Genomic DNA, 25,989 nt, shown 5'->3' with positions numbered 1-25,989 from the left:
AAAGGGAAATTTTACCATTTTGAAGCGGTAAATCGAAAGAATAACTTCTAAGAAGCACCCGACACGTAAAACGGTGGAAATTGGTGAGTTCTTAGTGAAGGAATTGTGCTTTGTTTGACAGTCTTAGGCCACGACGCGAGACAGAAAAGAGGTCATTGAGAAGCTTACGTTATCGTAATGGAATTTGACAAATTTCCGCTGATAGTCTGAGTCGCGTAACACACGGAAAACAACGTAACGCGACCGTCGTGACTCAAACTATTCCATTAGCAAGGATAGTTTTATCAATACAGTTGGAATAAATGAATCAGCCCCAGCATCACGCGTAATGCCAGTATAGCAGGCATCTTGTTCCTACTGGTTTGTGAGAAAACCCATCCTAAAGATGGACAATGGAAAATTTTTGTAGTCCCGTGAGATGTTAACACGTCACGGGAAAAATATTTCGAATTTCGTAAAAGCCTGACACACTTTGATGCATTAATACCTGATAACCATTTTGGTCAAATGTCGTTGAAATCTGGCAAATCTATATATACATACCCTATTAATTCATTTGAAGATGGGGGATTCGCGCAAAAACAAAAGCCGTGTTTTCGGCCTTGAAACATTTTCCGAGTTGTCGCACCTCATTAAAATACTTGTGAACGCGCTCACGCCGCCGGCCAATCAAACACAAAGAAGCATTCCCTGGGGAGTTATGTAAGCATTTATTGTTATTGTAATATTGTAAAGCGATTTCTTTATGGGAAAAGTTAAGTCTGGCGCAAGAAAGCCACCGGCGAAACCAAAACAAAGAAGAAAACGGCAGATAAACGCAGAACATGAAACTGGCAGCCCCAGCGGAGTTGACACGAGACACGCACTTCTCACCGCTATCAGTACAAGAGGCTGCGCGCTGAGGTTCGCTGCTTATTTTCAGCCGGTCAACAAGGGCGAAAGTGGCTGGATTGTCGCCGGCATCTTCGATTCCGGACTCCGAACTGATGTTCGACTCGACTCTCCACTATCCGATTTCTCGTCCTCGAATTTCTCTGCTGCCGAGGCAGTTATAGAAAATCTGACTGGTTGTACCAAGAACCCTTGTCGCTCTCCGCCAGCTGAAGTTTTTTGGCTTCGTCGAATGATTTATCGACCTTCTTTGGGCCCGTTTTTTTCTTAACTGTCACCCAAGGTGACTTTTCTAGTTTCGCTTTCTTCATGACAACCTTTTACGCAATGCTTGAATCCAAAATAGAACGCTGTTTCACAGTAAAATTTGACATACAACGCCGTGACATGCAATGAACACGATGTAGACAAAAATATGCAAATTTGCCGGTAATTCGAGATCGCGGGAAAATTTTGCCGCGTGATATATCAACACAGTCGCGCATAAATTGGATTACGACACCTTCACTCGCTCACCGCTTTTCCCACAAAACTTTGTTTTTCAGATAGCTCGCGTTATTTTTAAGATTTCTAACGGCTGTTTTCACGAAACTTTGCATCCATTTCTTGTTTCAACAATCATCTAAAAAAATTTATTTGAGAAAAATTCGACCGTCCTTCCCTATAAGTAACCTTAATACAGTCAAACCTCTTTATTACGGACATTAAGGGGACAGGAATAAGTCTCCGTATTATAGATGTGTCCGTTTTAGAGAGGTACGCTTTATATGGATTTCAGTCTCTCAGGGACCAAGTGAAGGTCAGTGAACTGTCCGTAATAGAGAGGTGTCCGTTAGGAGAGGTTCCACTGTAGGTCTTACTAAAATAAAATAGACTTAACATGTTTTTTTTTTTCTTTCAACTTTTGATAAAGACCAGTTTTCGAATATCCATCGACACTACTGGAAAGAGCACCTTAAGATAAGTAAACTTGCCAAGTACGAAAGTAATATGTTACAAGTGAGCGACGATATTGCTCTGAATTATTGCTCTGCAAAGTCGCGAAATTTTACAGATGTCTGTATGGTGGGGGCACAGACTTGTCCCCCACCATACAAACGTCTGTAAAATCTCGCGACTTTGCGGATGCATATCCTCGTTAGTTTACAAGATATCACTCTCAAACTTGGCAACTTTATTGATTTTAAGACGTCGTTTGCAGCGGTGTCTGCGATGGATTTTCGGTAACTGCTCCTTGTCAAAAGTTTAAAAAGCCGTGGAAAGGTATATTGAATTACTATATACAGGCAAGGGTCAAGACAGGAAAGGAAACGACTGGAGGCCCAACACTTTCCTCGTCGATACAAATACCTGAAGCAGTTTTTCAGCTCCATTAAGTCCATCATCATCTCTATCCGCCATCCTCTCTCTTCAGACGGAACCGCACTGACCAAGTATAGGTCCAAATTACAGAAAGCGGGACTAGATGGAGATACACTTTAGCCAACCCCAATCGTCCATTATCAGTCGAACAGCCAGCAAATCACGAAGTTCCTCAGAAGACACATCAGTTTTGTGTAACTAGAGGATCATACATCCGTGGAAAAAAAGTCAAGAAAGTGATCAAGCAGATGAATTGTGACAATGTCAAGGCCGCCGGAAAGGATATGACCTCGATCCACCAGAATTGTGCAAATGTCTAAACAAGGCATTCTGTGACGTCCGGACCATGCAGTATTTTGAAAAAGAAATAAATGCTGCTTGACTTCCATGACACCACGATAATTGCCCAGTACAAGTGACAAAGGCACAAGAGCTGACTGCGAGAATTATGTACAGTCTGAGGTATATCACACTTTTTTCCATTGACGGTATAAGATCCTTGCCTGCATCATCCTGAACAGACTGGTACGATAATTGTGGCCGGGTTCCGATGTCACTGAAGTACCGTCGATACGATCTTTAAAGTAAGACAGGCCACGCAGATGTAAGAGAAGTGCCTAGAGTAGAACTGATATTACTGGGGCGGATCGGGTGGTTCGGGTGGTTCGGGTGGTTCGGTCGAACCCCCTAAACTGAACGTAAAAACGTATAAAAAACGCGTGGTTAAAAAAAGTGAACCAACTCAGCTAAAAAGTATATCTTTTGAAAATGATATTTCTTTGTGTCGTTGTACGCGAAAACAGCAATAAAAACAAGACAAAATGGCCTCAAGAACGTCCCGCGCTTGAGCTATAAAATTACTGCTTATTGACGCTTACACGTCCCGCCAAAACTAAAAGTTTATGCCAAATCTGCCATTCATTCCAATTCCGGCATTGCGTAAAGCCACGTCGTTCTTTGGAAATCAGAGTTGTGGATCGTTCTCTCAGTGAGTCAAAGATTGCGCCGGGAGTATTTTAAAGAGAAAATTTACTTAAACGTTCCTCAACGTCAACTCACGACTTAATATGTCGAAGAGGACAAAGCAACCACGAATTCACCGGTTTTTCGGACCGTCATCAGCAAGGTAAACATTAAAATATTAGTCTATTACACGAGTACGCTTAATTCTATAGCCAGCAGACAGTGCTGATTTCTCGAGAGTTGTTAACTAGTGCACGGATGTAAATTTAATTTACATGCATGCACTAGTTAATCATCGAGTGGAGGGCAAACACTGATTATTTCGAGAAGGCGGAAAATTCACCAAAGTACCTGACGCCTATTTGAAAACAGAAGTTATACATTCTTATTATGACAACTATTATTAATTGGGCCTTTAGGAAAACATGTTTCGGATGCACCGTATCCTTCTCAGGGCTCGTATCGATCTTTAGTTCAATGATGTTATACAAATCTGAATGAAAATATAAATTGGGTGGCAAATGCAACACTAATATAGCTATAGCTAACTAGTTTAAAATACAGGTGTGTATTATTACTGCGCCTTTCAATAACAAGAGAATTTCAAAACCCAATGATTTGCGTGTTTCACCGGCGTCAATCAGAAACCGACAAAATGCATGGATCAAAATCCACCAGTAACAGCTTTTAAACGTGCCCTTTTTGAATCCCACTTAGCCAAACTTTGGGATAATCCAGATCAGGATCAATGATCTAAGATCACTGGGATCATGGTGTATCAAAGGAACCGAGGAATCCACTCTGGGCAAGGATTCCTCGGTTTCTTTGATGCACCATGATGAAAGTGATCTTGGATCATTGATCCTGATCTGGATCAACCCTAAGGAACAGTAGTCCACATGCTATTGCTTAAAGGCGCAGTAATAACTGAAAACATTATACAAAGAAAACTACCTTTATAGTTCAAAATGGCGAGAGGTTTAAGAACGCCAGCATTAGTCTACAGCTGGGTCTACTTTAATCTAGCACACGTTTGTTTGTAATGAATAAATCGGGTACAGTCATTCGCCCCTGTATCAACAGATAGTATCTAATGTGGGCGGTCCAGTTTTGTTGGAAAAATGCCGCTCATATCAAGAGAAGTGCTAACCCCAATTCATGTGATGGTGGTAGCATGGTTCCGCTGTCGCCCCAAACGTCTCAGTAGATCTGTGCTTTGCGTCTCCGCTACATCGGTCTTTGCCCTTCCCTCACTAGATTCGACAACTTTACGCCAGCGTCCACAGGACAGAATCTTCCGGAATTCTCGTCTAAATGCAGGGTTCATCCCTGCGTATATAAAGGGATTAATAGTATTGGACAAATATAAGAGAAACATGCAGAACAGTTCAACATTTCGCGGCATCCTTGCCACGAGATGAAACCGGCGGAAAATAACGATAATCCAAAACGGAATCCAGCAAATCATGAATGCGAACACGACTGCAAAAAGGGATTTACTGAGTTTGATTTCGTGACTACTGATGCTTCCTTTTCTTTCACATCTTTGCATTCTTTCTAAGGTGGTAGGTTGACTTTGGAGAGTTGCAGACGCAGATGCATTGTGTTGTCGAATTACTTTCGCGACTTTTGTGTAGCTGATTGTAGTCATGATCAGTGGTGTTAGAAAGAACAGTATGAGGACAATGCTGTAATGAATCATTTTGCCGCTCTCACTGAGGTGGGCAATGGAGCATTGGGCATAACCTGGAATGAACTCCCATGCTTGAAGACCAAGTAAACGTGGGACGATTGTGTAACAAACAACGAACGTCCAAACGAGGGCGAGCAGAACGCGCGATTTGCGTGCTGAAAACAATTTCTTGTATTGCTGATCAGATTTGCATATTCTGACATAACGATTCACAGCTGTTAAGCCCATAGTCACAGGTGAAACGTAGATAACAAACAGGCTGAAGAAGGCGTGAAGTTGGCAAATCGTTCCGCCAAAAACCCATTGGCTGGTAATAAGCACACCACTCCCAAACGGCATCACAAAAACGGCGGATAGCAAATCGCTGACTGCTAAAGCGATGATATATAAGTTTGTTGTCGTTCGGAGTCGCTTGTTCTTGTAAACCGAAATACAAACCAAGGTATTTCCGGTTAAAGATAAAACATTTAAGATCACAAGCGAGGTGATCTCTACTGTGGTTAAAAAGACACTACGAGAGCTCAAATCATCCGCCATGGTGCAGTTCTAATTCTCAGTAAAGTTTATTGTAATCTGAGTACCAGGCTTTTCGGGGAGTGGGAGAGGGGAACGAGGAAGGGAAAAATTTTGGCTTTAATTCAAGCCTTCCGCCCCCTCACAACACGGTGCTCGTTTCTGATAATTTTAGTCAATCAAAATCATTTGCGGTTGTCTCAAAGGTCAATATGAGCCGCTCAAAGGGTTAAATTATCTATTGTGAGGACTGCTAGATTTCATTTTAGTTGCTCCCAACGCTAAATGAACACCCGCTAGACGAAAAACACTTCAAATAATCAGACAATAGAAGTAGGTTACTATCCATGTAAGCCAATATATATTCCGGAAAAATAGCATAAACATGCATGAGCTAAATGACTTCAAATTCATTTCGTAGTTCCATCGGTGTGTCATGAAAGGCCTTTGTGTTACATCCAATCTGCCAAACGCCAAGAAACTGGAACGTTCGAGAGGAGCTGACGATCGCTATTGCTTCAGGTCTTTCCCCCTCCTCCCAGCCCCCACCCCTCCCCCCTCTCTCTCTACTTGGGCCAGTATATTTTGTGTTCATATTACTTTCAGACTTGCGAAGGCAATATTTTTGCACATTTGAACAGTTTCGAATGGAATGTCCTTTGTATCGTTTGCAATAATACTTCAACCATAAGTGTTTATCACGTTTTCCAATACTTAGTTTCCAAGGAAGTCATATTAATGAGCATATTACTTATTATGTACAACCTGTCCCCTCAATATATATAAAAAGCTTATCATATCTAAAATTCTCATGATAGAGCTCCAGTGCCAACATATAAGCCTTGTCACACCGAATAGAAGACTGTCTCCATATATAAAACTTGTTACCATACCTACATTATTTCAGTATCAAGCTTCTCACTGTAGTAATAATCACAAAAAACCGGCGTGACAATAAAAAGATAAAGTAGTCACCGTAAAAGAGTTGTTACCAAATATAAAACTTTTTTTGCCATATATAACTCTCGTGCCAATATATGAATCTGCATGGTCACCACTGATAGTTGCTGTGCCAACAACAAAATATATAACTTGTAGCCGTGTTGTAATTATTCACGCTATATTTTCAATATATGTTCCTGTTTGCATAGGTGAGCGTGATCAATGATTTTTTCGTCAGTGATAGCCGCGGAGCAAAAATTAATCGTTTAACAGTAATCGAGCTATCGTTTTTTCAAGAAAAGAGTTAGGAATTAAACCAATCAACGAATAGTATGAAAAAGATGCGGACTACATCGAACCTTTTGTTCGTCAGAAAATAGACGAGTTTTGTGCGTGTAAAGGTTTATGAGATCGTGAGTAAGGGAATAAAGAAAACAAGGAGAACTCTACTGCGTCTGTGAAAACGTGACTCAATCTTAATCCATACAATAATTGTGTTGGAAGCGAATCTCAGGGTTCACAACAATCGTATAAATATACATCTTCTTGTTACTCGAATATAAAACTTGTCACCGTATTTATTAATAAATAAAATAGACCCTTCCACGGTTGTTGTTGTTATTGCTTTTTTGTCAGCCTTTGATAAAGACCAGTTAGCGAATATCCATCGACACTACTGGAAAGAGCGTCTTAAAATTAGTAAACCCGCTAAGTATGAAAGCGATATGTCACCAGACGTCTGTACGGGTGGGGGGCACAAACTTGCGCCCCACCATACAAAAATACAGGAAAGGGTCAAGACAGGAAAAGAAACGACTGGAGGCCCAACACTTTCCTCGTCGATACAAATACCCGAAGCATTTTTTCAGCTCCATCAATTCCCGATCATTATCTCTATCCGCCATCCTCTCTCCTCAGACGGGGCCACACTGACCAAGTATAGGTCCAAATCACAGAAAGCGGGACTAGATGGAGATACACTTTTGCCAACTTACAATCGTCCATTATCAGTCGAACAGCCAGCAAATGACGAAGTTCCTCAGAAGACACGTCAAGAAAATGATCAAGCAGATGAATTGTGGCAATGTCAAGGCCGCCGGAAAGGATAGAACTCCACCAGAATTGTGCAAATGTCAAACAAGGCATTCTGTGACGTCCGGACCAGTAGTTTGGAAAAAAAATAAATGCTGCTTGACTTCCGTGACACCATGCTAATTTCCCAGTACAAGAGTCAAAGGCTCAAGAGCTGACTGCGGGAATTAAGTACAGTCTAAGGTATTACATTTTTCATTCCACTGACGGCAAGATTCTTGCCTGCATCATCCTGAACAGACTGGTGCGATAATTGTGACCGGGTTCCGATCTCACTGAAGTACCGTCTATATAATATTCAAAGTAAAACAGGCCACGCAGATGTAAAAGAAGTGCCTAGTGTAGAATATTAATTAACCTCTATTATTTTCGTCTTCATTGATCCAACGATTCGAGCCGTGTGTTCGCCTCAGAAAGCTCGGTTGCCTTTCGTAGCCTCATTAGACTTATCCAGCTCTTTGACGAGGACGACATGGATACTCTCGGATGGAGAACAATCTGAGAAATTTAACATCCCCAACGTTTTGAAGTAGGATTGTGTGCTTGCTCCAGTGCTCTTCAACTTGTTTTTTACAAGTACTAATGTACTTTGTCATTTACCTAGCCCTTGGTATCTACATCGTGCACCATCTAAATGGTTACGTGCCGGCCTCGTGACAAAAGCAAAGACAGGGAGAGACTTATCACTGAGATGTTGTTCGCCGACGACTATGCCCTTATGTGACCACCTCTTGATCAGGAAATTGTCGACCGGCCAGTACTCTGAAACATCTAGGTTGTTTGGCCTTACAAGCAGCCTCGGAAAGAAGGAAGATCTCCTCCAGCCTGCGAAAAAAGTTCCCCGTTGATTGTCAGTCGTGCATCACCATCGATGACACACAGCTAGCTATGACACATTTAAACATCTGGGCGGCATCATCTAACGCGCTGGATCCTTTGACAAAGAAATCAAATTCCGGATCTAGAGGGCCACGACCAGTCGAACACTTTAGTAGAGACTCCGCAGTAGAGCTTGCAGCACAGTGACGTTAAAACGGACTAGTCCTCTCGTTGTGCCCTTGGCCTATGTAACAGCTGGGTCAGTTTCACGCTGACTCTCTACAGTCAATCCTATGTGGACTCCCTAACCCGGCTCCCTAACTGGACAGAATATCAAATTTGGCGGTCTTCGACCGAGAATGGTCTAAAAAAATCAAAGCAAAGATACTCCAATTCAACTTTTCTGGGCCGGCCATGGCATCGGATAAAAGAAACAAGGTTACCTTAAGGCTGCACTTCTATGGGGAATAAGTGTTAAGGAGCACCAAATCAACTGAGGTCACCCAACGAAGATTGAGATTCAAGGATGACCTGAAGTCCTACATCAAGCGGCCAGAACTTCAATCAAACCAAGTCGCGTCTGCCGCCTCTAACAGGAGAAACTGGTTTACCCTGATCAGAAGGGCAACAGCCAACTTCGAGGAGGACAAGCGCCTAGCAGCTACGCACAATCACAGTCACAGAGTTTGGCAGTACCTGTCCCAGCAACAGGCGTTTCACGCTCTATGAGCCACCACCCATGAGCTTCAGCCCTTGAGCTGAGAAGCCACTTGCGCCTCCCTCTCCTCCCCCACCCCCCATGATTGAACAATGTGCCGTTTTCCTCGGCTTCGAGCGGACTACCAACGGGTAGACTCAGTTCAATGCTATTATTTATTAACTTTCAGGATTTTATCCCTATTATATCTTCAAGGTAACTCAGGCAATCTAAAATGCCCCGGAGAGCTTTAAGTCTTCATCATTGATTGTAAAAACTACAATAGAAGCAGGGGATTGGTCAATCTTAGAGCCTGAAAGAGAAATTTTAAGATTCAATTGAAAAAATGCAATTTGAAGTATTATGTCTTCTCTCGCCAGGCAATAAGTGATATGCACTATATTTTCGCTACTTTTATTTCATCCAGAAACCCCGCTTCTGAGTGATGCGGAAAAAAAATCAAGCATCATCTTGACTCCTCTTCAACACTTACACAACTGAGTTTGAATGACCGACATCAGCACTTATAACATGAGTTAAAATCTTTCCCCGAAAATGCTAATACATTTATATAATTATAGCTATTGTTACTGAATAATGATTACTGAATAACCTGTGTAAGAACTGGCCAAAAATGGAAGCTCATGTTAATCAACTGCCGTCAGGAACTAATTCGTACAACATTGTTCATAATACCTCTTTGTTATTGACAATAATCACATAAATATACACTCTACGTTCAATGAATGTCAGGTAATCCAAAATATTTGATAGATTTTCAGAATGATTATGAAGTAAATGGGAAAGAGCGGGAGATTTCTTCGCACATAGCCCATACTTTGGTGAAGGTGTGAAGCCCGCCTTTTGATGTCCTTACCCATTTCAGACCAGACTAAGCTATGCTGCTCTTTCCCTGACCATTTTCAGACCAAAATTTGTAAATAGAATCTCACTTCACGGCTTCAGACCCTGAGCCGGGGTACGTTTCTGAAAACTACCAAAAACATTTCGGGTGCGCAAACCAATTTTAGGAGTATGGTATAGTTATTGGAAAATCCAGTTTCTAATAATTTTGAAAGCCATAACGTTCAAAACATTACAATGATATAAGAAACGCATTAGGGTAGTTGCACCAAAAACTACCTGACCAACTGAAAGAAAACGAAACTAAAACATATTTCTTGGCAGGCTTGAGAATGGACCCCGTTAAATTGTTACTCTTTTCTAGTTCTAAAATTTATAGGGGCCAGCAGTTAATCAGTGGAGGCGCTAGCTCACAGCATTGATCGAGTATATACTGTAGACTGTCAAATGACTTCAGTGCACGGACTTCCCAGCGCCATCTCGACCCCTCGAGACAGGGCCACCCAACGGCTCATTTTAGTGGTTATCTGTTCGGATGGCTTCAATCCCCGGCTAATCGTATCAGAAATTTGGATTTAGTTGTAAAGAAAATCTACATTTTTTTTCGGCAAAATGTCAAGCAACTCAAAATTTTGCAACATGGAGAAGTCATACTTTTCGTTTCCGAAGGAACCTAAATATGGCGTTAAAGATGCCAAAAAAAAAAAAATGTCGGCTAGCACTAATTTTTCTCGCAAAAAACCAACAACAGTTACAGTGTAGTAAATTTAGGGAATAAGCTTCGGTTTCCTAAAACGTTCTGCAAGTTAAATTTTAGCTAACGCATCCGAACAGATCAATCTGTATTAACTTAGTACGCAGGAAGCAACCGTTTTAGCATTTTGCTTAAATGTTTTTGTTGGGTGCTCTTGTCAAGGGGACAAAAGTATTCGTTAATTCGAAAAAGCAGGAACTTGTGACAGCTAGGTGGACATTACTGCTAAAAGTATCCAAGAGAAATGATATAGTGAACGTTTTGAAAAAGGCTAGTGTTTGTGATACATGTTGTGAACAATGCTTTCGCAATGTTATGTGTTTGATCAACCAGCTAGCTAGCCATTTGCTTTATCATATTGATCAACAGTTTAACAGCTAGTTTCTGTTGTGGACGGTGCAAGCTTAACTTGTCTTATTTGGCATATTTCGCTGATATCAGGAGAGAAACTGATCCCTGAAGCAGCATCAGGATGACTCCGCTGCCGCCGAAAACGTCGAAATAAAACTGTGCTTTGCGATTCCACATCATCGGTATTTAGTCTTCCCTCAGCAGATCCCACATCTTCACGGCGCCAGCGTTTGCAGAAGAGAATTTTTCGGAATTCTCGTCTAAATGCAGGGTTCATACCAGCATATATGACTGGATTTAAAGCATTGGAGAAATATAGAAGAAACATGCAAAACAGTTCGACATTTCGTGGCATATTTACCACGAGACGGAAGCGCCGCAAAACAACGATAATCCAAAATGGAATCCAGCAGATCATGAACGCGAAGACGACTGCAAAAAGGGATTTACTGAGTTTAATTTCGTGGCTACTGATGCCTGTCTTTCTGCTTTCGGATCTCTGGACTCGTACTCGAGCGCTAGCTCGTCTTTCAAGAGTTGCAGACGCAGATGCATTGTGTTTTCGGATCGCCTTCGCGACTTTTGTGTAGCTGACAATGGTCGCTATCATCGGTGTTAGAAAAAACAAAGTGAGGACAATGCTATAATGAATCATTTTGCTGCTTTTACTGAGGTGGGCAATGGAGCATTGGGCATAACCTGGAACGAACTCCCATGTTTGAAGACCAAGTAACCGTGGAACGAGTGTGTAACAAGCAACGAACGTCCAAACGAGGGCGAGAAAAGCGCGCGATTTTCTCACTGAAAACAACCTCTTGTATTGCTGTTCAGACTTGCATATTCTGACATACCGATTGATAGCTGTTAAGCCCATAGTCACAGGAGAAACGTAACTAACAAACATACTGAAGAAAGCGTGAAGTTGACAAACTGTTCCGCCGAAAACCCATTTGCTGGATATCAACACACCCGTACCAAACGGCATCACCAAAACAGCGGATATCAGATCGCTGACTGCCAAAGCGATGATGTATAAATTTGTTGTCGTTCGGAGTCGCTTGTTCTTGTAAACCGAAATACAAACCAGTGTATTTCCGGCTAAAGATAAAACATTTAAGGCTATAAGGAAGCTGACTTCAACAATGATTAAGAGGACACTGCGAGAACTCAAATCATCCGCCATACTGTCCAGAAGGCACAGGCAAAATGTTGAAAGATAACCTTACGGCTCTAAGGTTTAGTTATTGTCGGGAAGAGTCTCAACTTCAAGGTTTTTTCATTTTCAAGTTACCGTTGTCTAGCTTCAACGTTTGTGTCACAGTTTGCTTCCAGCGTTTCGCTTTCACCAGAAAGTACGTCAGTCACTGTCCCAGTTTCGACATTAGGGAGCTTAAGCAACGACGACGGCGACGGCAACGACGACGCCGCAAAACAATAGGTTTAATGAGCAAAAACAATCGCTCTGCATGTGTGTTTTACATTTTGGTACATTTCCTTGCCGTCCTCTGCAAAACAACAACGTGAAATGACCACATTGAAGGTTTTGTGGGGAACGTGAACGCACGACGGTGAATTTTTCATTTTCTTTCTTAACTTGTGCGCCACTCCTACCAATTTAGTTCCTTGATAGTTCGCCATTTTTGTAAAAGTTGAGCGAGTTGAAATAATTGCGAAGTAGCACAAAAGAAATAGATATATTTTCGGGTGACGTTTTCGTTGCCGTTGCCGTTGCCGTTGCCGTTGCCGTCGTCGTTGCTTAAGCTCCCTATTTGCGTATACGCTACGGAACAATGTATTGGCGAAGATAGGCATTTGAAAGAGCGCTATTTCTTAACTCTTGAGTTTTGCGAATTTAACCAACTTGTTGACTATCTGCTCATAAATGACTTTCGTTTTTCATACCATGTTCTAGTTTGGCTAAAATTTCCTTAAAAGGTAAATGTTGGCAAAATACATCAGAATGCAGTTCGCTTTCAGTATTTACTGATTTGGTTTATTAAATTTCAGTTTTCAACAAATTAATTGCAATTGCTGATTGCCGTCTCTGTTTCATGAATAATTCTTTTAGTTAATCTTACTCAGCATAGACTTTTATAACGGTAATTTTACTTAAGCAATAGAGGACTTTTTCCCTGTTTTAATGCATAGCCTCATCTAAACACGAGGCGGGTTGGGAGAATTCGAGACATTTATGCAAACCGCATAACTTTCGAGAATTCTCCCAATTCCCCGAGTGTTTAGATGAGGCTATGTAAGCACGGGAAAAAAGTCCTCTATTACTTGTAAAAAATATTTCTAACAAATAATTCGACAAATAAAGGAAAATTTTGTTTATTTATTTCTTGATTGAAATGGATGTTCTCAGTACTCGCTCTGGACAATCATATTTGCTACTAGCCAATGAAAACGCCCATCTGACAACACATGAACCAAACAAAATTTGCGTTATAAAAATCAAACTCAAGATGAAATTTGTGGCAAGCGTCAGCGAGCCCCGTGTAGATGTCGACGATTTTAGCTTTGAATCCTCGTAAATCTTATAGAAAAATACCGAACGTTCGGTGAAAACTAGGAGAAATGTTGAAAATATATGATTCTGTAAGGAAAGTACTTCAAGGTGAGGAGTTTATTTAAGCTGAAAATGAATGTCACTGTGCTTGGTCGCTCTTGAAAGTCACGTGAACTTGCCCGATTTGAAAGCCTGAGAACATGGTTGAGAAGTTGAATCGCTCATCTTGGCTTGTGAAGTTTTGCTGGTTAAATCATAGCACAAGCAACAGATCCAGATTGGTGAAGTTGTTGCTGGTACTAGTAATAGTAACAGGAGATTTTTACGCTGAGAACGTCTTAGAGAACATACATTTTATACAAATTTGACCCTCAAAACACGACAACCGACCGTACAAAGTTTGATTTCAAACATTTATAGTCTGTAACATATAGTTATGTGTTCGTTTTCGTGTACATTTTTTAAATAAAGAATGTCTTTTAGAGAATTTTATTGTGGTACTCAGATGCAAAAATTACCTTGGAAAACGTTTACTGCGTATTTTGTCGTCTTCACTTGAGCTCCCTCGACGAGGTCGTCTAGCTACTGAAACGATCATCAAGGCAGGCAAAGCGCTGTGGATCTTCTTTCAATTGCTTTTTTTTTTCCTCGGGCTCAGGGGGGAGGAGATAGGCAAACCCAGATCAAAATTTGGGAAATATTTCTCTCTATTTCCTTAACAGTGGTACTTGAAATTACTTTGCGAGTCTTGCGAAAGCTTTGAAATGTTTTCAAATTTTCACATTCAACTGTGTTTACATACTCTTATCTAAACACACCTATCGACCAATCAGACCACCCCCCTCCCCCCCGTATTTTGATGTAGGTCAGGTTACTAGAAACCATTAACACTGCTTCGCTATTTTGCAACTGAGGCAAGTCTCTCAAACTTGGCCTTTTGATTAATTTAAGGACGGTGCCTACTTATACCAAAGTATTTTTGCGCGGTTTATGACTATGCGGGAAAAGCAGATCTTAGCAAGAGCTATGGAAATCCAAAAAGAAAATTGGGGGAATTACGCATTTTTTAGAGAGCTTTATTATCTCTGAAAAATGCGTGGTTATATTACTTCCAATTGTCTTTTTGGATACCAAGAGCACTTGCTAAGTTCTGCTTTCCCCGAATAGTATTAAACCGCGCAAAAATATCCCTGTATTGATAGGCACCACCCATAGGAAATCTGAGTATCTCGAGATGCGCAGAACGTATGCGCAGTAACAATAGTAGGCACCGTCCTTAAAGCCGCTCTTTCCAGCAGTGTCAATGATTTTGCGTTACCTAGCCCGTACATCTAAATTTAAAAAAACACCGTGCAAAGGAGTATGGGGGAAGGGATGAAGCACAAAGCGCCAACGTGGATTTTGAGCATTCACATCTTTTTTTCTTTAAGTTAAGCAACACATGGCAAAACCTTGTGACTTTTTATAAAATTTATCTGATTTTCATTTAATTGTTCACGTGACATTTTTCCATGGCAAAAAGTGTATTGACAGCCACGTTTTACGAAACTGTGAAAATTTTTTTAAGTGATTGAATCATCTTAGCATTTCTTTTTTGGCTTTCAATATTTTTTGGATCAATTTGAACGCTTTTCAGATCCTTGGCTCTCAGATGAATCGAGAAATCCAAGATGGCGCGGCTGTGAAAAATCATTCACGTAATTCGCACGTCACATGAAATTAGTTTGGACGTTCTGCTTACCCTCTAGGCTTCATTGTCATAGTTTTAATGCTCTTCAAGATACAAAGGCGATATCAAAAATCCTAGGTTGAATTAGCCTCCTACGGAGGAGTGCGTAGGCTAAGGTTGTATAGGGTTAATTTATTTTGAAACCCACGGACTTTTTTGGTTAATTTGTTTTCCCATTGAGGGGCTGGAACAATAAGACCGCGGCCCACACAGACGGTAACAATGATTTCCTTTCTACACCTTAAAGGGGAAGTATCACGCAAATTTGATGTCATTTCAAAACCCAAAAATGTTTGTCTGTCAACAGACACATAAAATAATTGTCTAGTTTTGTTATAAATTATCACCCTAGTGCAATAAAACTGTCGATTAGTGCCTCTGGCTAATGATAGAGTAGTTCGGAATAAATTGAAACTTAAAAAATGTTAGGCTAATGTTTTTCAAGTTCTCGCATTTTTGTTTTCAAATGCGCGAGAACAGATGAAAAAGTTGTTCTTTTCAAGAATTGAGTTGATCTCTTTTCTCTCGTTGTTCTAAAATTGTTTTGTAGCTAAGTGAAGGTCTTATTTCACCATTTTTAACCAAACAGGTCAAAAACCCCATGAGACTTCCCCTTTAATGTGTTCTAAGTTTTTAAAATAACAAACAAAATGAAAAGATCTCACTGATTAGCCTTGATATTAACCTGCCCATTCATATTTGTTCAGTTTAAATACATGTGCCTATGACTGTCATAGAGCCGAAACACTGTAAATTTTCCACTTGGTTATAAACCAAAAACTGATTTTAAAACCGATGATAACCATCCTCGCTTTTATTCATTTTCCTCTTTAAATTGTCAAATGGCTCTGGATTTTGGTCTTATCTCCGCTCTTTTGACATTAATGGTTGCAAGTTGGCAGTAGAATTTCAAAGGTGCTGAATTATAAATAGCCTATTTGTTAACCATCCTCTTCCCGTTTTATTCATCTTCTTCTTTATCAGATGGCTCTGGATTTTGTTGTTCTTAAATCATAGCAGTCTTGGTGAAAATACATTTTGTTACGGGAAATTTTTCAGTAAAAGTAGATCTCACCCATGCAGTTCAGAAAATATTGCAACCTTGAACCTCCTAAATAATCACAACGGTGTTGAACACCTGCTGTTCTTTCGAATACGAAATGAACTTCAGGTTGTAAAGGCACGAAAAGTAATATCTTTCCATATTCTTCCATTAGCTATTAAGCTTTCTCAAGCGAAGTTGAGTTGTCGAAATTCTATTGGCTACAGGTTTAGTATGACAAACGTTCTTCAGTAAAAGCTCTTGAGTTCTGCCTATAACAGAATAAGTCAAGCTCTGAAATAATAAACATTATGTTCCTTGAAGAAGATCAAGTCCACCACTTGATGTAAAGAAAAAAAAATACAGTGTCGAAAGGAACAGGGCACCTCTTGCTTACATGCGGAGACAAATTTCCCAAAAGCCTCTGTTCCATTTTTATCCTTGCCCACAAATAGAAATTAGGTAGATTATTCCACTAGATTACTCCATTCGTTTTTTATGGTAGTCCCCCAGCGATCTTTTTCGGTATGCATAACATATTCAGTTTTATTGCAGCTTCAGTTAGAAGTTCCCGTACAAACACTACGATTTCTGTTCAGTTAGCATGTCTATAGTGTAAACGTTCCTGGTCGTCTTTCCTCTACTTTCGCTCCCTTTAGGTAGCTGACTGTCCACATCACTAAGTGCGGTTTGTCTGAGTGCGCGGTTTGGAAAAATGATTTTGCTGTGTTTCAACTCTGCAGTCTGTGTTTTCCCAGTATCACCAGATTCAACACCAACTTTTCGTCTTCGTTCGCAGAAGATTATTTTACGAAATTCCCTTTTGAATACAGAATTCATTCCTGCATATATGAAAGGATTAATTGTGTTGGAGAAATAAAGAAGAAACATGCAGAGCAGTTCCACATTTCGTGGCATTTTCGCCACTAGATGGAATCGCCGCAAAACAACGATGACCCAAAATGGAATCCAGCAGATCATGAACGCGAAGACAACTGCAAACAAAGATTTACTGAGTTTTATCTCATGAGTGCTGATGCGCGTATTTCTCTCGGGTACTGTCTGGGTTATTTCTAAAGCGCTAGCTCGTCTTTGGATAGTTGTAGACGCAGATACATTGTGTTGTCGGATCATCTTCGCGACTTTCGTGTAGCTGACTATAGTCGCTATCAACGGTGTCAGTAAGAACAGAGTGAGAACAATGCCATAGTGAATCATTTTGCCACTCTCACTGAGGTGAGCGATAGAGCATTGGGCATAACCTGGAACATACTCAAAAGCCTGAAGACCAAGTAACCGTGGGACGATTGTGTAACAAGCAACGAACGTCCAAACCAAGGCGAGCAGAGCGAACGATTTGCGTGCTGAAAACAATTTCTTGTATTGCTGATCAGACTTGCATATTCTGACATAACGATTTATAGCTGTTAAGCCCATAGTCACAGGAGAAACGTAGATAACAAACAGGCTGAAGAAGGCGTGAAGCTGACAAATTACTCCACCGAAAACCCATTTGCTGGTAATGAGCACACCACTCCCAAACGGCATCACAAAAACAGCGGATAGCAAATCGCTGACTGCCAAGGCGATGATGTATAAGTTTGTTGTCGTTCGGAGTCGTGTATTCTTGTAAACCGAAATACAAACGAACGTGTTTCCTGTCAAAGACAAAACATTTAAGATGGTAAGCGAGCCGACTTCCACAATGGTTAGAAAGAGGCTTCGGGAATTCAGATCATCCGACATAATGTCGCTTATCCCCTCAACAAGCCTTCAAGACTGTAAAGTTGTATTGCCTTGTCAATGGTTACAATGCCAATTTCTACCCTCTGGCGCTGCACAAAAGTTCTGTTAAATTCATTTTTTTTTGTTTGAATTGTTAAGTTGCCTTAGTCACACAGTTTGACAGAAGTTTGATAGCCCATCTATCATCAAGGTTGACAGCGCCATCCCCTTGTCTCATTTTGCATTTCCTCGCGTCGAATAGTATTTAATAGAAAATCTTCTGAAACAACTTCAAATTTCTTATGCAAATGATTTCTTGTCCTTTCCTGTGTATTATTCTTCGGTGTATAAATTATTTTTTTTTTCTCATCAATGAGCTGTGTAGCATAATTTACCCTCACTAAAACTATACGTATATACGTGTTTGCAGGTGCACCTGTTCCAGATTGTCAATTTTTAATCATGAAACTTGGGTGCTTGTTTACATTACCCTCATTCGCCCCTCAGAGCAATTTTTTGTTTAAACTTACAAATTGGAAAACTAAGTTTCATACTATTTAGCAACTGCAATCGCTTGTCTGTAACCACTTTCTAGATCTCGGGATATCTTTGGACAGTACGTATTTTCAAGGGACCCAATGACTTAAACGTTTTGGCCATGGTGAATTGGCGTGCTATCTTGTCCTACTCGCAACTTAGTTTGTTTCAACTTTATTTTACTTGTTCAGCAGGAGTGCCAGTTCCAACCTTCCCTTTCTTTTTTCAGTGCCTTGTACTCATGGGTGTCGGTTCAGATACTCTTTTGAAAAGTTTAAACTCCTCACAATTGAGGCGATGGTGAAATATCAGCAATTTTGGCAAACACTCGCAGAAGTTTGAGTCTTTCTGCTTAATTCGGTTTGCCCTCAGGTTGTTAGTGTAACCTTTCTACAGGACTCCATTTAAACCAGCCCTGCTGAACAAGCATTTCCTGTTTAATTATTTGTGTAAATAAACTTAATTACAAAAAATAATTTATGACAAATATAAAAATTTCTAAACTCGAGTAATGGCACCACGAGTCGAAGCTCTCGTAAGCGACCACCTCGGGAATTGGAAAAAGTGGTCGTAACTAGAGCTGGTCGCTTACGAGAAAGCACTCTCTTAAGAGACCAAAAGCTGAAACAATAGAAGCTAGTCACTTACCAGAGCTTTTAGCATAAAGCTTTCTACCTCGGTCGCAAGGTAACACTCTTGATCTAGCCGTAAATCATCTTGAATTTTAGATTCGACATCTTTATGTACAAGCGTTATTAGGCAGTGTTATATTAAAATGTGATCACAAAGTGTATACCTACTCTTTGAACTTTCGAGAGCTTTTGAGAGCATAAAAACAAAGTTTTTAAGCTCTCTTTTTTTTTACCAGTTGGTAATTCCCAAAAGTGGCCGCGGTCGCTTATGGCGGAACGTTTGCTTATGGGAGCTTTTGATTTCAAAGTTTAAGTGACAATTCAAACGGGGTTCCACTATGGTGGTCGTAACTAGAGCTGGTCGCTTACCCGAGAGTGGTCGCAAGGAGAACTTCGACTGTACATACGTACACTGGCCTTGGCTTAAAATAACTTAGGTTCCTAATTGTTCTTTGATTCTTAAAGGCAGTATGTTCGTTCAGTCTCGGTGGCCTCGCTTACTTTAATCTGAACGAACATCGGCCGGCAACATCGAAGATAAACTATACAGTAGCTATATGGGAGCTAGTTTTGCACTCGTCACCTTGTTATTTGTGTTGTGTTCGGAAGTATCACCTGCGTTTGAACTCGTTTCAAAACCCAAAAATGTTTGACTGATAAAAACCAAAATTTAATAATTGTCTGGAGTTTTACTATACTGAAATTGTCACCCCAGTGCAATAAAACTGTCAATTAGTGCCCTTGTCCAGAAACAAACTTGAAAAATGTTAGGGTCACGTTTTTCAAGTTCGCACAATTTTGCTTCAAAATACGCTAGAACAGATCACGAGCTGTTCTAGAACTATTTGTTTTAGCTCAGTGAGGGTCTTATTTCGCCATTTTTAACTAAAGAGTCGGTAAAAACCCTATGATACTTCTCCTTTAATTTGCTTCAAATATTTACTGTAGATAAGTCAGTTTGTGTTGACTTGAACTGTCTGAAAGGAACCTTTATTCAATGAATTGGAGATTCGCGTACTATATCAGACTTCATGAGATATCCAAACACTGAGAAGTAGGTTAAAAAAACGAGGTGCAGCCGAGTTTTTTTAAACGACTTCAAGGTGTTTGGACATCTGATGAAACACGCTTTCGAGTGTTTGATATGGCTTCTCAAATGATCAATAATTCTTGGAGAAATTCAAGGCTAAAGTTGGAAAACTTTTATGGTAATTAGGAACACATATCCAAACCACGGTCACAGTAGTGATTTTTTTCTGTCTGATGCTTTCTCTTGATGATTTATTAATGAGTCAAGTTGAGAAGAAAGTGTTATGACTAAATTAAAAGAAAACAAAAAAGACGAAAAACCTCAAAAAGGTGCAAGGCAATCGTCCGAAAGTGATTTCGGCCGAACTTTTATGCCCGTAAATTAGAAGTCGGCGCCGGAACATTTTGTCATACAAGGTACACCAGGACGAGGCATTACTTTTCTACATTTCCTCCGGCAAAGCAAAGGAGGAATTTACCATTTTTAATAATTAAACATGAATAATATTACGTGCTATGTCTGCTCAAGGCCAAACTTGTTATCTTACACAAACAGCTAGTTTCATCGTTGTTCCTTTTTTACTGAGACATTTCATATTATGGTACGGTATTAAACTGCACAGGAATCACTCGTAAAAATAAGAAAGGGTTTCCTGTTCCTTGTTTAATCTTTTCCTCACTCACTCACTCATCTTTATCGTCCCTCGGCGAAGCATACATGAGGTCCTTCAGTCCTCCAAAAAAAGAATAACTTTTAAATACATTCCACTTCTTGCTGAGCACTACACCGTACTGACCGTTAGCCAACCCGACTCGAACGAAACAGCTGTCCATGGTTGCATTTTCATTCTCGCTGTCATGTTAAGTTTTATACGCAGTCAGATCAGCCTTGCAGTCATATTAGTCATTTAAATACATGTTTGTTTTGAAATTATTAATCAAGCTGTATTCGGCATGGAGTTCCGTAGAAATGTAGCGACAACGCGCATCTAAAAAAGCTTGAATCGTGACTAAAAAAGAAAGCGTGTTAGAAATGAAAGCAAGTTCACCTGTAGCAAGTTTTAAATAAAAGCCATGCACTACAACACATAATGTCTGCTATCATCAGTCCTTTCTCTCGTCGTTTGTTCTAGTTGTGCTTCAGCGCATGTTCTATCTTTCAGACTTGAATGCACATTAAGTGGTTAATTATTTGGTGCTATTCAAACAGCAAAACGTGTATATAGCGTTGCGGCGATCGCCGCGTTACTCGCTCGAGCTTCAGTTGAGTTTGTATTGAAATACCGTATTTATTCGATTAACCGCCCGCCCACCTTCGAAGCCCACCTCCAATAAGCACCCACCCTGAAAGCCCAAAAAGTTAATAAGCGCCCACCCTTTAAACCCAAAAAGTTAATAAGCGCCCACCCTGAAAGCCCAAAAACTTAATAAGGGCCCACCCCAACCCCCTTCCAACAAAAAACATTTCTGTACTAGCCCAGCGTGAAGAAAGACGAGCGTCAGTTGTGTTCCAAAATCGGTTCTAGATACGGTAGTTAATGAACTCTTATATTGTTTATGGCTTGTTCATGTTAGCTTTGGAACTTTGTTTTGTCTTGTTGAAGCGGAGTAAACTTATTTGTTATCCCTTGTATTGTTGTTCTCTGAAAATGTCCTCGTTTGCTGAAAATGTTTGGAAAATAATAAGCATCAACCCTCTTAAGCGCTCATCCTCAGGGGCCCCAAAATTAAATAAGCGCCCGATGGGCTAATGGGAATGTGAATGGTGTGCCAGTGAATGTCTTTTGCGTGACTCTTTCCATGCCATCTTGCATGGCCAGGCGTTCGATCCTTGGTGTCAGCAACGATATTTTAAATTCATTTGCGTTTGGTCTTCAGGACTAAAATGCATTGGTTTTCTAATGTGCGTTACAGACTACGAAAGTGCTTGTAACGCCAGTTACAATAACAGCGCCATACTCGCTCGATCTCGATGTTCTATCTCCGCGGCTTATGTTAACTGAGAACGAGGTATACAATACATTCATGTATCAGTTCCTTAAGAGTTTTAAACCGTTATTATTTCATGAATCATACATTTTCTTTTGTTATTCAACATCCTTTATTTAACTTACATCCTTCATGAATATTAAACTAACTGAAACGAGGGATTTATACAGATAAATCCCTCATTTACATTAGCAGTACTGCTTCTATTGTTCTCCGTTTCTCACCTAAGTGTGACGGTACTAATTAGCCGGCGTTTGTCCCCTTGAACAAAGGAATAATTTCATGAAATAAGTCAGATAAATACCTCGAACGTCGGTATTAATCCATATACATCCCTAGGGCCTACGGCCCTCGGGATGTATATGGATTAATACCGACGTTCGAGGTATTTATCTCTTACATACACTCGCTTGTTTATTTGCGTTGACTGCCTCGGCCCGCCACGTGTTCATTAACATTAACACTTCCGGCTACAGAAGTCAATTACGACGCCATTTTGCATAATCAAGTCAAGTAAACAACTGTAAACTTAATGGTATTTGACAGTTCCTTCTTTCCCCTCGTCTCATGCAGTTTTTTTTTTCCTTCCAGTTGCTCGTTTTCTATGAAACAGTTTCTTGTCAGTTTCTCTTGCAGTGTGGTGTTGGCTGCCTTGGCTAGCCAATAGGGTGTTTTTCTTAAATTACTGTACTGATAGAGGAATCAAATTGATTGGAGTATTGTCATTGTTCTTGGATCACGTTTAGAGAACACTGTGCACTTGCATTAGCTCCTTATTCTCCTTCGCATTGTTACTGCGGTTGTACACGTGCCACTTGGTCAGTTCACTCAGAAACGCGAAAATTTCCTTGGAGCTATAATTGATTGGAGTATTGCCATTGTTCTTGGATCACGTTTAGAGAACGCCGTGTACATGCATTAGCTCCTTATTTTCCCTCGCATTGTTACTGCGGTTGTGCATGTACCACTTGGTCAGTTCACTCAGAAACACGAAAATTTGCTTGGAGCTAAAGGAGCTAGAGACTCGATCTGGAAACGAGGCTGGTGTAGCAAAAAGTGTACTTATTTTCTCGGCGATTATTTAAATTTCGGCAGTTTTGACCCGCCGTTTTGGAGGCCGACGCTTAATCGCGGTCCGGCGTTTATTAATGAAATGCGATTTTCAGCCATTTTTCCAGGCGTTTAAAAATCGGCAGTTTTGACCCGGCGTTTGTGAAGCCGGCGTTTAATCGAGAAAATACGGTATTTAAAAGAAAATGACCCTGAATGGACCACTAAAGGGCGAGTCTTCTTTCAAACACGTTGTGATATTTCCAAGCCGAAGTTAGACACTTATACTATTGCAGTTCAGGGGTCACCTTGCAAGTCAACAGAGTTTTCGTGTATGTTTGGTTTTTGCTAACTCCTGTGTTGTTTTGTCACTTGCTTTATGAATTTTCTACAGAATTTTACAATTTTGAAAGATTTAAAGCACGAAAACTTACCGTTCATTTGAGAATTTGAAAGTGGTTTCCGTAAAACTGAGCTGGTTTAACACTGAGTTAGTAGCTATGCCATTGTCTTCCTAGAAAATTGACAAATTCAAAGAATAATGCTCGATTCCATAGCAACAAGTTATTACCTCCCTAAAATTAAATTCTGATATGACAAGAGATATTTCCGCGCCTTCACCGATTACCTTCGGGCGGTATCACGTCCCAGAAGCAAGAAAAAACTTTGCGGTTATCCACCGTTTGAGTAAAGTCATGCAAATCGCCCCAGGCATTAAATTAACAATCACACAACTCACGGATTTTAGTGTAAGGAACGATTTCACCAGTGTTGTGAATTTCCTGAAAGGGAGCTAAAAAGACGTGAAAACAGAACTGGAAGTAAAGCTGCTGGGATACGATTACCGTTATTTGAAACGGTTTGGTTTCATCCTGACGAAACCAAACGCCTAATTAAATTAAACGTCACGCAATACTACGTATATTCACTAGGGGAGGTCGAAGGACATTCAGTGTGCAGTCTGGGCTACACGAGTTAATGCAAGATAGAGTGAGATTATTGAAGACAGGATCTGTTGTCGCGATCTACCTTGTTCTGTCGTTATAATGGCCTCTGATTTAGCGGATTCTTACAAAGGTGCTGGTAGGTCCAGCATGAAATCATTTCAGGAGAAAATGAACAAACTCAAACACCAACTCAAGGAAACAGAAGATACAGTCAACAAATACAAAGAAGAGACATTGGCTGCGAGATGGAGAGAGCACGACGCCAAACTCAAAATGAAAGCTATGTCCGAGAGGATAAACGAAACTGAAGAACAAATAAGGAAGATTGAAATCCGTATTGCTCAACAGAATAATCGGAGGAAAGAGATTGCGGAAAAATACCGGGAAAACGGCCGAGTGAAGGAAGTTTGGGAGGGCAGTAATATAAACATTGAACGCATGATGCATGAATTACACGATGCACAACAGCGCACAATGGAAGTGAAGAAAATGAACAAGGGACTCTTAAAAGTGGTGGCTGTTTTGGAACCGAAAATTGAGAATGCAGAGCGCCGCGCACAGAAGGCTTCGGATCGAGCGTTTTTCATTAATCAGAAGCTCACCGTCCATCGTTATCTTGCCGAGAAAAGGCCGGAAGGATTGCCACAACCAGATGAAGAAATGAAGGCTCCGCAGTCCGAGCAGGAAGCCAAAATAATGAGCTTGAGAGAGAAAATTAAGGGGGCGATCCTTCGCAAAAGAGAAGCAGAGAGAAAAAGGTGCGCTTTGCAGAGAAAGATGGATGTTATGGAACAAGCTTTGGAGAACTACAAGAGACGAAATCTAGAGTTTCAAGTTAGCAAACGGGAGTTACTTAGCTCGAATTTTTACTGAACATTATTTTTGTCCTGACATGAATTTTCCTTTTGGCAGTATTTCAAGTCAAGTTTTCCGCGTCTTTTTATAGAATTCAAATGAACACTTTTGAGCAATACTTCAGGATGTGTGTTTATTTTGCCATGCATGCAAGTGGATCCAACTTTTGAGTTTGTGCATGAATTCCTCAAGCCGAGTGTGTTACAAAGAAAGCTATATAGTAGAACTTTCTATGCTGTTTTCTTATGCTAAATTGTGTCGATGTGGGTAGCCAAGAAAATGTTCTCATTAGAAAGCGCTTTTTTAAATTCGATTTTAGTTTCTGAATAGTTCTTATTGTCAACAGACGGCGCCGGACAATAAAGAAACATTTTGTATGACCATGCATGAGTTAGCATTAATGTTGAGATTTCATATATTGGAAGATTGTGTAGATTTTGGAATATTTGTGATTCAAACGACATGAAAACAATACCATGGCTTAATTTAGAACGAGCTCAGCAATATAAGCGAATTTGTTTACTTTTATTTGTGGTTCGTATTCTCTGTAAAACTAGACTGAATCAACATTCCAACTGCAACTCGTCTTTGTCCTTGCATTTTAATATTTTTCAGCCGTCAACATTCTGTCATGTTCAGAGTAGCATTGTGTCCTTTAATAGTTGGCCTTCTTTCTGTTTCTATCAAATTACGTCAATTTACCTGGCAGCCCAGACGGCAGTTCTAAAACTTTGTTTGAACAAGCTGTCTCATCTTTGCAGGAATTTTCGCTTGCGTGTCCTGTTGTTGTTCCAGGTTCAAAACCCTGTTACGTTAATAAGGCCACCGACGAACCGTCCATATTGTGTTGACGTAACCTGCGATTAACCTTTTAACCGCAATAGAGACAACCAACTTTCACTACTCGTTCAAACATGCGACTCACAGGAAGAAGGAAAATGATCACCAAAAATGAAATGTCTTGATGTTGAAACAAATTCTCCCAAATAATATCAAAAAAATAT

At 40.3% G+C, this 25,989-nt stretch overlaps 4 protein-coding genes across 5 annotated transcripts; 1 reads left to right on the top strand and 3 right to left on the bottom strand.

Annotated features, from left to right (window-relative positions):
- Nucleotides 1-534: 534 nt before the first annotated feature.
- Nucleotides 535-12,639, bottom strand: LOC146462939 (melatonin receptor type 1A-like). The gene is made up of 2 exons (XM_085085162.1): nucleotides 7,477-12,639; nucleotides 535-2,542 (listed from the first exon to the last, which is right to left on the bottom strand). Exon 1 carries the CDS (start codon nucleotides 12,122-12,124, stop codon nucleotides 10,961-10,963), a length of 1,164 nt encoding a protein of 387 aa, XP_084941288.1. The 5' UTR covers nucleotides 12,125-12,639; the 3' UTR covers nucleotides 535-2,542; nucleotides 7,477-10,960.
- Nucleotides 4,115-5,922, bottom strand: LOC146462940 (melatonin receptor type 1B-B-like). Its single transcript, XM_085085164.1, has one exon. The coding sequence runs from the start codon at nucleotides 5,444-5,446 to the stop codon at nucleotides 4,373-4,375; it is 1,074 nt and encodes a 357-aa protein (XP_084941290.1). The 5' UTR covers nucleotides 5,447-5,922; the 3' UTR covers nucleotides 4,115-4,372.
- A 3,140-nt stretch (nucleotides 12,640-15,779) lies between the features above and the next one.
- On the bottom strand, nucleotides 15,780-19,720 carry LOC146462938 (melatonin receptor type 1A-like). 2 transcript variants are annotated; one of them, XM_085084994.1, is made up of 2 exons: nucleotides 19,132-19,720; nucleotides 15,780-17,879 (listed from the first exon to the last, which is right to left on the bottom strand). In XM_085084994.1, exon 2 carries the CDS (start codon nucleotides 17,767-17,769, stop codon nucleotides 16,804-16,806), a length of 966 nt encoding a protein of 321 aa, XP_084941120.1. In that variant the 5' UTR covers nucleotides 17,770-17,879; nucleotides 19,132-19,720; the 3' UTR covers nucleotides 15,780-16,803. The 2 variants fall into 2 exon arrangements, with proteins under 2 accessions (XP_084941120.1, XP_084941119.1); XM_085084993.1 differs by lacking the exon at nucleotides 19,132-19,720 and having other exon boundaries at nucleotides 15,780-18,517.
- A 4,078-nt stretch (nucleotides 19,721-23,798) lies between these two features.
- LOC146462937 (uncharacterized) lies at nucleotides 23,799-25,513 on the top strand. Its single transcript, XM_085085165.1, has one exon. It carries the CDS (start codon nucleotides 24,230-24,232, stop codon nucleotides 25,001-25,003), a length of 774 nt encoding a protein of 257 aa, XP_084941291.1. The 5' UTR covers nucleotides 23,799-24,229; the 3' UTR covers nucleotides 25,004-25,513.
- Nucleotides 25,514-25,989: the final 476 nt, after the last annotated feature.

The sequence above is a fragment of the Pavona decussata genome, unplaced genomic scaffold, assembly GCF_977016875.1.
Source record: "Pavona decussata unplaced genomic scaffold, jaPavDecu1.1 SCAFFOLD_184, whole genome shotgun sequence".
NCBI lineage: Eukaryota > Metazoa > Cnidaria > Anthozoa > Scleractinia > Agariciidae > Pavona > Pavona decussata.
Note: the sequence above shows the minus strand (reverse complement) of the source record. Positions and strands in the feature narration are given on the sequence as shown.